The 17,091-nt window shown below is 44.4% G+C and overlaps 1 protein-coding gene across 3 annotated transcripts in view; it reads left to right on the top strand.

The window, feature by feature from the left end:
* The window catches only part of KIAA0825 (KIAA0825 ortholog), a 251,024-nt gene that overhangs the window by 71,038 nt on the left and 162,895 nt on the right, over nucleotides 1–17,091 (top strand). For all 3 annotated transcript variants that reach the window (XM_048503736.1, XM_048503735.1, XM_048503737.1), the window contains 2 exons: nucleotides 2,470–2,660; nucleotides 6,928–7,110. In XM_048503736.1, coding sequence (XP_048359693.1) covers nucleotides 2,470–2,660; nucleotides 6,928–7,110 — 374 coding nt within the window. The remainder of the gene's footprint in view (nucleotides 1–2,469; nucleotides 2,661–6,927; nucleotides 7,111–17,091) is intronic.

Below are 17,091 nucleotides of genomic sequence, written 5' to 3'. Positions count from 1 at the left end.
TTTATCTGTGTGAATACTTACAAGTAGCAACAAATAGGAAATGGGGAAAAAAATCAAATCTCCCATGAGTACTTTTAAACTGATCACATTATTTATGGCCAAGCTTATACTTTGAGATAATGCAATGTGAAATATTGTTAATAATAAGGAAAAGTAATATATATTGACTGGTATGTGGACTGATATGCGGAGCTTCCGATAATTTATAAACAAATCTTACAAATGACTTAAAATACAGTAAATTAAATGTAGAATACATAGCAGATAGGACATACAGAGTATTTATACACATTGAAGGACACTTAAAAACTTGTTACAAATGAGCTTGTTTCAAAATGCTTAAATTGTTCGGAATTATATGAATTAAAACAGATTTTTTCAAAATGTTTGCTGGAGCAGGTGATTTACACACAGTGCCTTCATATAATTTTACTACAGTTGCTGAAAATTTACAATAGTTAACCATTTTATTAGCATATCATAAAATCAATATACATTAAAATACGAAACATTAATAGTGTCCACATACAATTATTTGATACGAAAATAATCTTAGAAACATAATGTGTAGAGATATGTATCAATAAGGTTATTTTTTGATACTTTTACTTCATTCTAGTGACCCATAATAACAGAACTGTATATTATGTTACACATTAGACAGGAAATTATTATAATCTCTGGTCTCAGAGTATATTTGGATGAAAAAATCTACCAAGACGATAAATTGCACAGAGCTTACATTGTTATTGTATTTACATCTGGTATTGTTCGAACCTAATAAAGAGATATCAGTATATTTTTAAAGAATCCTAACAATGAATAGACATTTACATATCCAGCAAGAAGTGTTGGATGCACTACAAACACTTTCACTGTTCTTTCAGCTGTAGTAAACAGGACAATCTCATCTAGTTTCTAGTTACTACCGATCTGTTGCCCAAAGCAAGGTTTATTATGATATACATTTTATTCATTTACTAAATTCTTCCATGGAATTCAAGGTGTAAAGGAACCTAGATGATTTCCTATACAGGTACTGACCAGATTGAGACCTGGTTGGCTTTAGCAAGGTTGCAGTATCATGCAAATTCTTCTAAACTTTTATGAATACCATCTGGCTGTTTGCCACTGCTATTCCCTACTTCATGAGTAACATTATGCAAAACTTTACATACAAAAATGATTATTAATTCCTTTACTGGAAATTATTGGCTCAGACTATTCAATAGGGAAGATGGAGCATTTAGAGATGGGTTAGCTGCACAGAAATGATTTTGGCTGCTAATGAAAGTCTAACCAGGAACCTTGAGATAGGGGAATATTTGTTATGCAAGTGAAGATTGGGTAAAACATGGTGGTGAACCTATGGCACGGGTGCCAGAGGTGGCACTCAGAGCCCTCTCTGTGGGCACGCGCAAACAGAGTTGCCCCCCCCCCCCCACATCTAGGCTGGCCTGGGCCGCTGGGCTCGATTATTAGCATTAAATCTAAGACCTAGTTTTGGGGAAGCATTGTATGTAACCCTGTTAAGCGCTGTTAAACCCCACTGATTTTCATGCGAAGAACTAAAGCGCGATCCTTTACCTGGGAGTAAGCTCGGTTGCTGGCAATGGGGCTTGCTTCTCAGTAAAACCTGCTAGGGCCATGATTCACCCATTGGAAGAGTTGCATGGTTGCTTCAAAGCAAAGCCACCAACTACCACCAAGCTTACTCCTGAGTAACACACGCCTCGGAGCCAACCATTTTTCTAAAGTAAAACCTCAGTATTCAGGTTAAATTGCTGTGTTGGCACTTTGCAATAAATAAGTGGGTTTTGCGTTGCAATTTGGCCACTCAGTCTCGAAAAGGTTCGCCATCACTGGGGTAAAACCTTAGCTGCTATGTATGTGAACTAAGTTATGAACTGATGGTACTAAGAAGACACAACAGGGACTTGCTTTGGTAGAAATTGCCTCATAGGTGATCACCCTTCATTTATTTTTTTCTTTTTATATCTACCCTTTCTGGCAAAGTTAAATTTTCACACTGAATGTATGTACTGCAAAAATTATTGTTTTTGAAGTGAAATATTAAAGGAATGGGGAGACAAGTTTATGATAGTTCAGTTGTTTGTGGTTTGAATTAAAAAAACATCAGTGGATAACTGAAACAGACTGTGTGTGTGTGTGTGTGTGTGTGTGTGTGTGTGTGTGTGTGTGTGTGTGTGTGTGTGTGTGTGTGTGTGTGTGTGTGTGTGTGTGTGTGTGTGTGTGTGTGTGTGTGTGTGTGTGTGTGTGTGTGTGTGTGTGTGTGTGTGTGTGTGTGTGAGAAATATGTTTTGTGTCATATAGGGATTCTGTTCTGGTAGTTAAGCATCTCAAATTCTTTAGCAATTTCCTTTCAGCCTGAATAGATTAGTTTCACGGAATCCAAGCTGATGTTTCAGAGATGTGTTTCTGTTGTTTAACATTTGGTGGTTTTGCCAGGGGGAAAGATGCTCATTCTCTGTCCAGATGTGGCATTACTTCTGCTGTTCTCTTCATCATGATCTATGGACTGTTCTACCCCCTGTGTTAGCCCAGGAGATTTTAACAGAAGTGCTAGAGGAATCTTTGGCATTCTTGACTTGCAGATATTTTCAAGCCCAGCCCAGTTACAAAAGAACATCTCAAATAAGGTAATGATTTACTAGTACTCCATTATTAATTTTATCTTTGTTCTGTGCCTGAACTGAAAACCATCTGGTTAAAATCCAAAGCAGGATTAAGCATGTGTGTAAACTAGGTTAATCTTGCAGACTTCTGCAAAAAAAACAAAAAACCTCTTCTACTGTGTAATAGTGAACTTTCTGAGAAACTGTGGTATTCATATTTTGCCCAAACATGAACTTTGTCATGTTGTTTCTTATCCACACTTTCCCATCTTTACTCTTATGGAGAATTACCTCATTAAAACGGTTCATTTTGAACATGACATACAAGGGAGGAGACCCTAAGCTATAACGGAAGGCAGGGGCATAACATCCAAATTGCAAGATGTCATAGTCCTGCTGTACTTCACATTGGTCAGGCCACACCTGGAGTACTGTGTGCCATTATGGAGGCCTCACTTCAGAAAGGATATGAACAGAATGGAGCAGGTGCAGAGAGGGGCGTAACGAGGCAAACTGTAGCCCTGGGCAAAACCTGAGTTGGATGCCCCCCCCCCACCCATGGGTGGCCACTCCACCACAACCAACATTTTTTTGCACCAGGACATTGGTGCATGCAGGGTGTGCATTTTTAGACATATCAGCACTAAAATTTCAGCGTATCATCAGGAGACTGTCCTTATGCTACCCCCCAAGTTTGGTGAGGTTTGGTTCAAGGAGTCCAAAGTTATGGACTCCCAAAAGGGGTGCCCCATCCTGCATCGTTTCCAATGGGAGCTAATCCCCAAATTGCGTGCCCTATGCAGCCCTTTGTCTGGAGTTAGGTCAAAACTCCTTGGAATCAGCCGCTTGGCTGAGGGCTTTTAGATTCTGGCTGCAAATTCATTTTCTCTCAGACTGTAATTCCCTGGTCCACCGTCTTCTCTTTGACACCCATTCCAATCCCTGGTTTTCCATAATTGAAGAAAAAATGGCCTCTATTGGACTGTCAGTGGATTCACTTTGCCCTTTGTCCTATTCAGAAGCTTATAGAAAATTAAAAGGTCAACTATTGGATAGAGAGTTCTCTACCCTAATCACCGCAGCCAAGAAAACATGCTCCCTCCTGTATTTTTCTCTCCCATTTGAATGGGGCCACTTGGCACACTACCTGTATTGCTTAATAAACCCTGCTCAAAGGAGAGCCGTAATGCTTGCCAGGTTTAATGTTATGCCTTCTGCCTTGTTACATGGCAGATTTAATAAGCAAGAAAAGGCTAAAAGATTGTGCCCATGTAATGATGGCTCAGTTGAATCTCTGGCCCACCAATTACTACACTGTCTCAGATTCAAGGAAATCAGATCTATGGGCGTTTCCCCACTCTCCACGATCCCCCCTATGCCGCGCGCTGCTCTCAGCGCGCAGCATCCCTGGCGTGCGCCCGGGCATCCCCATGACCCCGCACTCTGCACAGGGTCATAACAAGGCGCTGTTTACAAGAGCGCCAGGGATGCCGCGCGCTGAGGGGGCGCGATAGCGGCAGTGTCGGGGCGGCTGCGCTGTCGCTGCCCCTGTCGTGGGGAGTGCCGGGGGACCCCGCGCTACTTGAGGAGAGTAGCGTGGGGCTTAAGGTAAGTGGGAAAAGGCCCCAAGCATCCCAAGCATGTGAATTTTACTCCTTTACATTTACCAGATCTCCCCGATTTAATTAGATTACACCAGAGGTGGGATCCAGCAGGTTCTCACCAGTTCCCGAGAGTGGGTTACTAATTATTTGTGTGTGCCGAGAGGGGGTTACTAATTGGGTCTGCTTTTCCGTTTGAAATTCCATTAGGTCCAAATATCATAAAGTCCTGTTGTTTCCTATGTGGCTGGTTAGCGAAGGTAGAAAACGGGATAATTCTCCCTGTTGGGCTGTTTTAAAAACATGTTTTAGAAATATGGTAAAGTTCCTTGTTTAAGGAAAGTATCCTTCTTTTGATTTCTAGAAACAAAATGAAGTATTTGAAAGTATTAAGTATTTGACAGGCAGTCAATTAGAGGAGAAGTTTCTGTTGGCAGTAGATGATAGGACTTGCTATAATGAGTTTAAATTATGGACAGAAAGATACCAGCTGGAAATTAGGAACTTTTTTTTACAGTAAGAGTTTTTTTACAGTAACAGAGAAATTATTAATGCCCCGCCCCCAGAATGCCCGGCCACGCCCCTGTCGTGCCCCGCCCAGCCCCATTGACGCTACCCCACTGTTTGAATCCCACCACCATGGGAGCGAACCTGTTACTAAAAATTTTGGATCCCACCACTGGATTACATTACTTGTTGGACAATCCTGATTCTTCTCTCTGTATGATAGCGGCAGACTTTCTCCTGGAAATTACTAAACGCCAGTAGATTTCCTTCGACCTAACATTTATTTCCTGTATTGTATATGCTTTTTAATCCGTTTTTATTATTGTTGTACTGTTGTCTATGCCAATAAAGGCTTGCAATGGGAGCTAATAGGAGATGGGGGCTACAGTTTTGCGGGTCCATAACTTTGGCCCCCCTGAACCAAACTGCACCAAACCTGGGGGGCAGTCTCCTGATGAGACCCTGAAAGTTTTGAGACTGCCTTCAGAAATGGTCCCCAGCCTGCCACCCCCATTGACAGCAATACAGAAAACTCAATGCAGAACAAAGTTTCTTGGGCAAATTTCTGGGATGTTCCTGAAGGGGGCGCATTTTTGGATGTATCAGCACCAAAATGTCAGGGTATCATATGGAAACTGTTCAATGGGACCCCCCCCCCAGTTTGGTGCAGTTTGGTTTAGGGAGTCCAAAGTTATGGACCCTCAAAGGGGGTACCCCATCCCACATTCTTTGCTAAGGAGATGGGGGCTACCCTTTTGAGGGTAACCCTAATGATACCCCCCAGTTTTGGTGCAGTTTGGTTCAGGGGGACCAAAGTTATGGACCCTCAAAACTGTAGCCCCCATCTCCTATTAGCACCCATTGGAAACAATGGGGGATAGGGGCACCCCCTTTGGGAGTCCATAACTTTGGACTCCTTGAACCAAACCTCCCCAAACTTGGGGAGTAGCATAAGGACAGTCTCCTGATAACACGCTGAACTTTTGGTGCCACTAGCCTAAAATCTGCGCCCCCTGCAGGCCAAAAATGGAAAACCACTAAAAATACCCCAAAACGAACCCAGCATTTTGATGCCCCCCACAAGGTGATGCCCTGGGCAGCTGCCCACCTTGCCCAATGGGCATTATGCCAGTGGGTGCAGAGGAGAGCAACGAGGATGATCAAGGGCCTAGAGAACAAGCCCTATGAGTGGAGGCTGAGGGACTTGAAAATGTCTAGTCTGGAAAAGAGGAGATTGAGGGGTAACTGTAAGTATTGGAAAGGCTGTCGCTTTGAGGATGGCCGGGAGCAGTTCCTGTTGGCAGTACAGGATAGAACTCACAATAACAGGTTTAAATTATGGGTGAAAAGTACTGGCTGGATATGAGGTAAAAATGTTTACAGTAAGAATAGCTCAGAAGTTGAACTGGTTCCCTGGGGAGGTGGTGAGCTCCCCCTCATTGGCAGTCTTCAAGCAGCATCTGAATGAACACTTGTCAGGGAAGCTGATCCTGCACTGAACTGGGACTTGGACTAGATCAGGGGTCTGCAACCTGCGGCTCTCCAGATGTTCACGGAGTATAATTCCCATCAGCCCCTGCCAGCATGGCCAATCTGGAGAGCCGTGGGTTGCAGACCCCTGGACTAGATGGTCTGTATGGCCCCTTCCAAATCTATGGCGGATTCTGCATGGGCCAAAAACAGCGGTGTGAAAATGGTATGAAAATGATGTAAAATGGTTTAAAACAGTGTAAAAGGGTTTACACTATTTTCACACCGTTTTCACACTGCTGTTTTTGGCCCATTCAGAATCCGCCTATTATTCTTTGATTCGTCAGTAGAAGTGAACATTGCAAAATATGTATGTCTGCTGGTCAGTATTAGAGTTTTAATTTAACCGAAAAAGAAATCAACTGCAAGGCTGAAGCTGAGCAAATTAATTTTCCAATTTCACATATTCCAACATATGGTATAAAGTGTACTGCTGAGGGTCACAGAACCACTGGGAACCCTGTGGAATAAATGCCACATTGCTTTCATTTAATTAATTATGCCTTGGAATGTTGTTGAGTTTCAAGCAAACAAAAAGAGGTTTTGTTTGTTTTAGACTAAAAATCTTCCCTGCGTTATTGCAAATGACATCACATTGTGGATTGTATCGCTTTTTAAAAAGGCTTCTGGGGTTCTTCTTTTGTCTTACACAGAATAGATTGTACAGCAATTCTGATGACCTGTGAAAATATGCTGTGGTCAGTCTGTCGCTCTATGCGTGAACTGTTGAGCCCACGTCAAGACAAAAATCCTCACATTTATAAAATACACAAGCATTGCAATGATCTTCTTACAGCAGCTGTCATTTTAACTGTCCCAATGAAAAATCTGTATGAGTAAGTGTAAATCTAATATTTTAAAATATAAATTTTAGGATTATTAACTGTCCATCCGTCCACATGTGGTAGCTGTTTTCCAATATGGTGATGACGCATCAATCTATTTATTAAGACCCATCCATCTGTTTATTAAGACAGTAGCTGTTTACTGGGTAAGAACTTAATGTTTTAGGTGCTTTTGATGGGGAGAATTTTGTAATTCCAAGACGGATTATATACTTCACGCCCTGAAGAAGGAGGACACCACTGCCAGATCCCTGGGGATTACTACTTAGCCAACATCACAGTATAGAACCAGGCATAACTAGGTTTTCACAGTATCAGAGGCCCTAATTTTACAAATGCACTGTGCTGTTTTTTGGCCTCACTATAGTGCTTAGGGTTTTCACCAAATTCATGTTGTTGATGGTAACCCATTTGGCTACTGGTGAATGCAATATCTTCCCCTGTTTAGACTATTGGTTGCTAGTAGGTGATTTGCAGGAGAACATCACCCACCAGGTCTCAGTCACCCCATCCACCCTTTCTGAGCTTGGTCTATTAATCAACCATGAAAAATTGGTCATGACGCTCTGGCAATCATTAGATTTCATTGGGTCTGTTTTGGATTCCTGTGCAAATAAGGCACTTTTGCCCACATCCGGAGCTCTATCCATTGGTAAGTTGGGGGAGCATTTCAAATGCAGCAGGTTTGAGATGGCTTTTATCATTATTGGGATTGATGGTCTCTACCATTGCAGTAGTAGTGCATACCAGGTTGTGTTGAGGACACTGCGAAGTTGGTTCCTGCACAACTGCAGCTGGCTCTGGGACCACCAATTCCTAAAGCTTTGGTGCCTAGATCAATAGTCAGTTATCTGCTGTGATGGTCCACTCAGTCCAACCTTCTGAAAAAGGTTTCCCTTTGGGGTTACTTTGTATGACCTGCAGTTATTTACAGATGCTGCTTAAAACACATTAAAATAAAACAATAAAATGCTAAATATCACAGTATACTAAAACAGCAATAACAGCAATAAAACCAATAAATGAGCAAATAAAGCTATTAACCCAATATCGCAGTAAACTCAAAATCTTACTCTAAAAAGCAGACAGCAAGTTCTTAAAACAGCGCTGATGTAATGTAATCCTTTGTATTTTTAATTTTTAAAAACTCTTTAATCTTACATCACACTATTTTTATTTCTGTATCTTCGTAATAAAAATGATGACCTGAAAGCAACATGACTAATAAACCTAGAGTAAAAGCCCAATCCTAGACTTAGGCCATCACACTTTATTTCTATTTTACTGAAATTTTATTCTGCTGCTCACCTAGAATGGAACACAGAATGGCCAACAGAAAAATAGTACAATAACAATAATAAAACATTAATTTCAATAAGATCCAATTGCATCTCAGCATATAGCTACTCATCCACAACCCATGGCTGAGTTATACTGACGAGGCATGCTAGTAGTGATGTGAAAGTAGAAAAGAGAAAGTGGCAAAAAAACACCTCACAGCATACCAAGCTAGCACTGTTGGTAAATCTGCTCACACGAGAGCAAGAAAGATGATCCCCAAAGGCACCTGGTGGGCCACTGCGAGTAGCAGAGTGCTGGACTAGATGGACTCTGGTCTGATCCAGCAGGCTAGTTCTTATGTTCTTATGTTCTTGCTGAAGCCCTGTGCAATGCAACCCACACTGTTCCTAAGAGTTTTTAGATCCTCGTGAATGACTTTTGATAGTACATAGGATGCTGTATTGAGAAGGAGAATTTGTGCTGTTCTGCCTTGATCAAACCCATTGTAAATGTTTATTTCTTTTATTTAGATACATTATATCCCACTTTTCTGTTTAAAAATAACCAACATGACTTACAGTAATAGAAGTGAAAGAACAGAAAACCAACTGTATCTAACCAAAAAAAATTGGCCTGATCCACTTATTCTAGGGATAGATGCACTTGGTGAGCTAACCTAAGCTTTTAAAATATGCTGCAGGGCATCTGCAATTCAGATCAATGATAGATTCCTAAGAACCCCCTGACTGCAAGCTTGATCTTTCAGGGGGTGGGGCCTGGCAGCTACAACAGGAGTTCCACCAGCAGCCCAAGGCAGCCAGCCTGCTCAGCCCTGCCTGGGACAGACCCTCCTGTTGGTCTGCCTGCCTGCCTGCCTGCCAAGCAGAAGTCCACCGGGTGAGCTGCCGCCTGCTGCCACTGGGAAGGAGTGAGAGTCCTTCCCCACCCACCCCATTGGGAACACCTGCAGGGGGTGGGGCCTGGCAGCTACAACAGGAGTTCCACCAGCAGCCCAAGAGCAGCCATGCACTCGCTCAGCCCCTGCCTCCGGGACAGACCCTCCCTGTTGGTCTGCCTGCTTGGTGTGGTAGTAGTTAAGCCCGAGGGCTATAGGTTTTGGGGAGAGCCGGGACTGGAACAATAGAGGGGAGGCACCTAGCTTTGGGGCAGGGGATCCCGGTATTGATGGGACAGGGGGTAGATATAGCGGTAGGCTGGGCGGCCATATGATAGAAGATCTAGACAAGATACAGTCACATGCTTTCGTTAAGCCTTCTGACCTCCGACCCTATCCCAAGAGGCAGCGGCCCGATTGGCAGAGTTCAGGGATTTACTCTGGCTTCGTTTCAAGCTGGAATGTGCTGATCAAATGCCAGAGTCCATCCAACAATAAGGCAACACGGCTGTGCTCGAGAGATTATCTTGAAGCCCAACAGATGGACCTGGCTTGTATCGCACTTGAAACACTGGAGATGCGTGAGGGGTGAAAGCCGTGCAGCCTTAAGCGTAAGAATCACGCCACCCGGGTTCGCGATGCGTCTCCACCAGCCACGAACGCACAGGGCCGGGGGGGGGGGAGGTGTGGCGATGTTCATCCGTGATTCCATCTCCCTTCAGGGTGGCCCCCATCCCAGAGAGATTGCGGCATGTGAGTGTGTCGGGCCTAGGAGTGGTTGGCCGTGGTAAGAGGATGGCGGTCCTCCTGGTGTACCCGGTCGCCCTAAGCGCTACCAGGGGACAGCCTGCTGCGGCTTTGCTGGAGGTGGTGGCCGCGACTGGGCATTCGCGGTTTCCCTCAGTCTTTTATTGTTCTGGGGGACTTTAATGTCCATGCCGAAGCACAGCCTCATGTACGAAAGTGGCTGCTTGGACCTGGGTGTGTCATCCATGGCGGCACTAGAGCCTCCTCGCTTGGTACGTTCTGGCCCCACTCATGAAGGTATCGGCCACCACGCTGGATTTGGTCTTCGGTTTGGGGGTTAATATGGTCATATCGCAACTCTTCACGGATAGAAGATGCCATGGTCCTGACCAGTATTACGCCTTGAAGGTTCCGGATGGCCCCTGCCACGCCAAACCCGTCCTGTAAGGCGAGGGCTGGATGTATCGCCACGCCAGCGGAGCACTCTATGGATCCGATTGGTTTCCTGAATGCTCTGCGGGACCCTGAACCCGCCCGGCACACCTCGATGTAGAGCAGGTGGAGGACTGGAGAACTCCGGCATTCTCGATGCCATCGAGATTGTTGCTCCCTCGGCGTCCTCTTCGCCCCCGTGTTCGAAGCAGGCTCCTTGGTATACCGAGGAGCTGCCCATATGAAAGCCGGATGCTTAGGCGACTAGAAGCGAGTGTGCGCAGAAATCTCGCAATGGCGGCGGCTGCGCCGAACATCTTTATAGGGCGTTTATGAAGGCCTATGAGATGGCAAACGGAAGGAGGCCGAAGAGGGCTTTCTTCTCTCCTCCCTCTCTGCTAGGCGTCTGCTAGCTCCGCACCGAAGCGCCGAATTATTTCGTTATAGCATTCGGTCTTTGACCTCCTTTATCGGAAGGGTCTACTAAATCATCGCATTGGCTATTAGCTGTAGAGGCATTCATGCAGCTTTTTTGCAGATAAAAGTCCACGTTGCTTCGCGGAACCTTTCCACGCCCTCGTTATCTACAATTAGTGAACTTCTGGAGGCTCCCTTGCCGTCTTCCCGGGCCCAAGTCTGGCTCCAGTTCTCCCTGCTCTCGAAGCCGCTGTTGACAGGGCCTTGGCTGCTGTTAGACCTACTTACCTGTCCCTTCTGGATCCGTGCCCCTCCTGAAGCTTGCATAAAAGCTTGCCGAGGCGGGCCTACGCACCCCCCATCTGTTGAACATCATCAATGGCTCCCTTGAGCAAGGGGTCTCTTCCGGATGGGTTGAAGGGAGGCAGTGAGTCCGCCCACTCTTGAAAAGACCATCGTTAGATCAATCAGGGTCAGATCTGGCCAATCGTACCGCCCCGTCTCGAATCTTCGTTTCTGGGGAAGGTAATTGAGAGAGTGGTGTTGGAGCAGCTTCAGGGTTTCCTGGATTGACGCGATCGACTTTCGACCCCTTCCAGTCCGGCTTCCGTGCTGGGCATGGGACAGAGACCGCATCTTTGTCATGCCATCACGAGGCCGCGCTCCGTTATGCCCAACGCTTTTCGACCGGGGCGGATCGGCGGCTGCTGGTTTTGTTAGATCTTACGCTTGGCGTTTGATATGATGCCGATCACGCGACCTTCTGACCCTGCAGCCTGGCCGCTTCGAGTCGCATGCGGGGCACTCGTCAGCTTCAGTGGATTGCCCCAGTTTCTCCGGGACCGGGAGGTCAGCAAAATTGTGAAGATGCTTGGGGATGAAAGCCTCCGGAGGTGTCTTCCCGCTTCAGTGCGGGAATTACCGCAGGGAGCGCTAAGTATATCAGCTATTATTTAACATCTATATGCGACCACTTGCTCCAGGTTGGTCGCGGAGCTTTTGGGCTGGATCTGCCATCAATATGCTGGATGACACTCCAGCTCATTCTGTTGATGATGGAGGGGGGGAGCGGTTTGCCGCCCCTGCGGCTCTCCAGCATTGTTTGGAAGGCGGTAGCTGGTTGGTTTGCAGCAGAGCAGGTTGCAACTGAATCCATCGAAGACGGAGATCCTCTGGCGCTAGACCGCAGGGGTGAGGTTAGGGATTTCCACAGTCAGCTGGTGTGGAAGGGGGTCTCATTAGGCGTCGACTCTCTCTCTCTGTTACGCAGAGAGTCTGGGGGGTCCACCTAGATTCGATCTCTCTCAATGGAGACCCAGGTGGCTCCATACAACCCGGACTGCATTTTTTCACATCTTCGCCAGGCCCGCCAAGGTTGGCTCCCCTTCCCTCTCCCAGGCCGGATCCTGGCCACTGTGGATCCATGCAACGGTCACCTCCCAGGCTGGACTATTATGTAACTCCTCAGCTGTGCAATGCGGGACCTTCTCATGCGTTTGATTCCGGAAGTTAAAACTGGTCTGAACATCGCGAATAAACGCTTACAGCGCACGCCTGCTCACAGGGAGGCGCCTTCAGAGAACACACATCCAGCCTGTGTTAGCGAGCAGCTGCATTGGCCTCCGGTTGAATTCCGAGATCATCTTCAAGGTGTGGGTTTTGACCTTTAAGGCTTTCGCGGCGGCTGGGACCCTCGTGCACTTCCGGGACCGCATCACCCCATATAATCCCCAACTTCGGCCTCTAGCGGCCTCTGCAGAGGCCAACTCTACTGGTGGCCCCAGGCCCCTCTATGAGGGCGGCTGGCACTCCACGCTGGGCCAGGACGCTTTACGGCACTGGCTCCCGGCCTGGTGGAACACCCTTCCTCCAGCTGTCGGGCCCTGCAGGGACCTGGAGTGAGTCTCACGCAGGGCCTGTAAGAACTGTGTTGTTCCACCGGGCCTTTGGAGTGTCCAGCTGCTGACATGGTGCCCCTTGCCTGCCCCTGCCCCCCCTAGGGCGAGTTACATCAGGGTCCCTCATATTGGGGGGGGTCCTAAGCCATCCCCATGTGGGGGTAGGTTTTTTAAAATTGAAGTCCGGACGCCTTTTATCTCTAGGGGGAAGTATTTGATATTAGGTGTCGGGCGCCACCTATACCTATACTTGTGCTTTTACTCATTTCACATTTTAAATGTTAATGTGTAGTTAGTTTCGCTGCTTTTATAAGTTTTAGTTTATTTATGATATTTTATGATTGTATCCATTATATGTTGTGCGCCGCCCAGAGCCCTTCGGGGACGGGGCGGGATAGAAATTTGAAACATAAATAAAAATAAAAAATAAATAAATACAACACCATCCAGTACATATCAGTTCCTTCATATCTAGAGCATTTGTCCTCTCTGGATTTTCAGGATGTTTGCCCACATCCATCCACTCACTGATTTTAGACACTGGATTAAAGTATCCTGACCCACTGGAATCTAACTGGTACTCACGCACTTCACTCTCCATATGCCTCTTCCAATGGTTCCATATAAATGTTAAGCACCGGGGAGACAGAACAGAATCCTGTAGTACTCACAGGCTAATTGCCATGGGGCACAACAACACTTTTTCAGACCACCTTCTAGGATCTGCCCCCTAAGGAGGACTAGACCCATCCTAGCTAATTAAAAATAATGTCATTGCTGAAGGTATTGAAAGTCACAGAGAAGTCCGGGCATGCTCTCCCTGATAGTTGTCTAACACAAATAATTAATCAGAGGACCGGAGGAACTTTGAGAACCCTGCCAAGGTCAGAAGAAAGATTATAAAGGTTAGGTAAACTCTCTGGTTCAGAAACACCTAAAGTTGAGAACCCACCTCTTCTCCAAATTATATTTGCCAAGTTTAAAGTTTGCCACAACATCTTTTGAAAATGGAGGCACTGATCTTTCAATTTGTGAGGCAGATCCTTCCTGGGAGTCTTTCCAAGCCACTGTGGTCATGTAATAAGTGGACAAGTGGTAGGTCTCACATCTCTAAGTATTCTGTCTCATTCTCTGATTGCATTAACTCAAATGTCTTTGCTGGCATACTACCCACACAATGGACACAAAATTGGTTTCTAGTTTGTGTTCTGTCAGCTTGGCTATGCGTTTTCTTCCACAGTCACTTCAGATACAATCTCTGCCACTTCTTTGCGACTTTCTCTTCAAAGACAAAGGAAGATGAATGGGCCCTTGTGCATGGGAAAGAATGTTTAGGAGCACTTGTGTCTGTTGCCTGTGTGGCTTCTTGATTCCAGAGGTCTACCAGGGCATTGTCTGAATTACCTACTGTGTCAGCAGGAAGCTTCCCCAGAGTGTTCAGGAAATTATTTGGATCTATCACTTTTGAGGAGAGGAGAACCATTTTCATTCATGACCTAGGCATCATATATTAATGAACTAAAATTTTGAAACCTCACAATCCTTGACTGCTACATTCCAGTAACAAATGGACAATTCTAATTTTTTAGAAAAAAATCAAAAATTTCACATTATACTTAATTTTTTATTTTTTAAAACTTTGTCCATAAATAGTGGTATTCCAATGATATTTCTGTTTGTTAATTGCACTTTTCTAGGTCATAACCGTTATTACCAAATTTCCGGCACGATCAACATGTCTTGTTCTTACATTTATATTCTGTAAAACACTCTGAATCAATTTTATTTTATTTTTTATTTTATTATTTTATTTATATCCCACCCTCCCTCGTAGGGCTCAGGGCGGCAATAAAACATAGGTGAGATAAGTGTCTGAACTGTACTGTCCAATATTAGTTTCCCGTCATTCTTTATCTTTTCATTATATCATTATAGGTTTGCTTCTTAATGTGCCTTGAAAATTTCACTTTTTATAAATTTCTCCTTATTAATTATTCTAGTTTTTTACATAATTCATTATAGCTTCGCCTATAAAGGTATTTTTGTGTTTTCAAAAACAAATCAGTTGGAACATACATAGCCTGATATGTACTGAATTTAAGAGTCTTTCTAACACCAAATTCTTCAAGTCCTACAATTAAACATTATTAGGATTTCTTATTTAAGCATTCATCATTTCACACCAGCAGTGAGATTTACAAGATCAGTTCTCACCCTGTCAAATACTGCAGAGGAATAACACAGCTCCAGCGCAGAATTTTGTATTGGTATCAAATATTCTCACAGATGCTTTCCCCAGCTTTGAGACTAGAGGCAGCTGCTATAGCATATTTTATACATAAACAGTGCTATGCTAAACACAGTTGCACCCTTCAAACTCCATTGAACTGAATGGGATTAGAGAGTTGTGACTCCATTTGGGATTGCACTAGAAGTATCTATAGTTATGATTCAATTAGCATACTCAGAAAAATTAAACTTATAGAGCTACTATTAATATTTTCATTGCTAGCACCAGTCACAGAGATCTACTAATCCAAACAAGTTCTTGGCATTATTCTTTAGATCGTTTATCTGATATAGGTTAATAAATTGTTAAGTTTTTAAGAGGCTTCTTTAAAATTTATCCCAGTTTCAAAATGGTTTTAGAAATTTGGTTCGATTGTTTTCATCCAGTCTTAAATCCTGGCTTTAAAGGTTTTTTCATGTACACTCAGAGAATTCTGAAGCATTGTATCTAATTTGTACTGTTCATCCAGGTTCATTAATCACCTAGTTGATATGGCATGTTCCTAATGCACATTTTTAAAGGAGAGATTTGTTTTTGTTTTATCGGGGCTTTCTCTATTTCTTACAGTGTGCAAAAGGTATTGGATGTTATTCTTCACTACTGCAAATGGCGTCAGTTTTCAAAAGTGTTTTTTCTGTCTTCTCCTTTTTATTGCTGTTTACCAAGTCCTGCTTGTAGCCTTTTCTGAATGCTAGCGATTTTTGGGAACAACATGGGTTGTGACATTGGTGCGGGATGCACTCAGAAAGGGAAATAAGTATAAATGACCTTCCCACCTACTGTGTTAGCTTTGCAAGTTGGACTGGCTTAACTACAGTTTTTTCCACTGCAACATTTCTACTGCAACAGCTTAGCTCCTGTGGTTAGGGGAACATCAATTCTTTAAATTGCTGTATTGACAGTAATAAAGGTTCATCTTCATGGCTTCTGTACAGTTCCACATGGGAATCGGCTTGTGCAGGCCTGCCACAGAGATCAATTCTAAAGCTTTGTAGCTCTCTTTAGAAGGTTCAGAGTGGTCCCCCTCTGTTCAATGCAAGCTGAAGTTTTCCCACTCAAATTGGCATGTAATGCAGGTGGGTAGAACACTCCTTTCCTTAGTCCTGTCTTTGCCTCCATGGATACATGAGACTCCTCTTCAACTCTTCTAAGTTACTTTAACAGCTTCACCACTTTTCTGGTCAGTATTTTCTTTTCCCTTTTGTCCATTCGCACCTTCGCTAAAAAATAAAAGAAAAAGGGGTTTTTTTGGTTCATTCATGTTGTTGCCAAGGTTTATTCACAACTTTGGCCGAGTTCTGGGGGAATGCCTTCTTACCTTCCCCTCCAAAAGAGAAAAATGAACTTGTTCAAGAAATGTTCAGAATGCAGGCTTAAAATGGTCCAGTCCAACAATCACAACTACTGCCTTCAATGTCTTGGTAAGTCCCTGTGCAAGCAATTCACTCTGAGGGCCCAGAAAGCATTTGTGCCCTGCTGAAGGCATTTCTGTGGGAGAGGACTTCTGGACAAAGACCTCTGGACAAAGACCAACCCTCTCATAAAGGGTTGGAACCAGAGCAGAGGGCCCACATTCCTTCTTCAGATTCAGTGTCCTTAAGTTTGGTGTCAGAGTTAGGACCATTCTCTGAACTGAGGCAACCATCAATTTCACATAGTTCTTTGGAATTACCTCCATTGAAAGAGTCTAAGTTTAATCACAAAACTTCTCATACTTCCCTTTCGAGGCTGGAACTGCTGCCACCTCAGCACCTTTGTATCCTTTTTTCAACTCTTGGGCTATCCACAATGTCTCTATCTTCCAATGAAGAGGTTGTTGAAATATCTCCATCTTGGTCTGCCATAGACCCTCCTGCCAAATGACTCCAAGGACTCCAGGTGACCTTTTGGTTCCATACAATTGGGGACCTCGTCAATCTCAATAGATCCACTACTATCTGACCAGTGAAAACAACAAGGCACTTTTCCTGTGGCTTCAGTGTCGGAACCAACCTCTTGCCCTTGGCACTGAC

The sequence above is a fragment of the Sphaerodactylus townsendi genome, linkage group LG07 (genome assembly GCF_021028975.2).
Source record: "Sphaerodactylus townsendi isolate TG3544 linkage group LG07, MPM_Stown_v2.3, whole genome shotgun sequence".
Classification (NCBI taxonomy): domain Eukaryota; kingdom Metazoa; phylum Chordata; class Lepidosauria; order Squamata; family Sphaerodactylidae; genus Sphaerodactylus; species Sphaerodactylus townsendi.
Note: the sequence above shows the minus strand (reverse complement) of the source record. Positions and strands in the feature narration are given on the sequence as shown.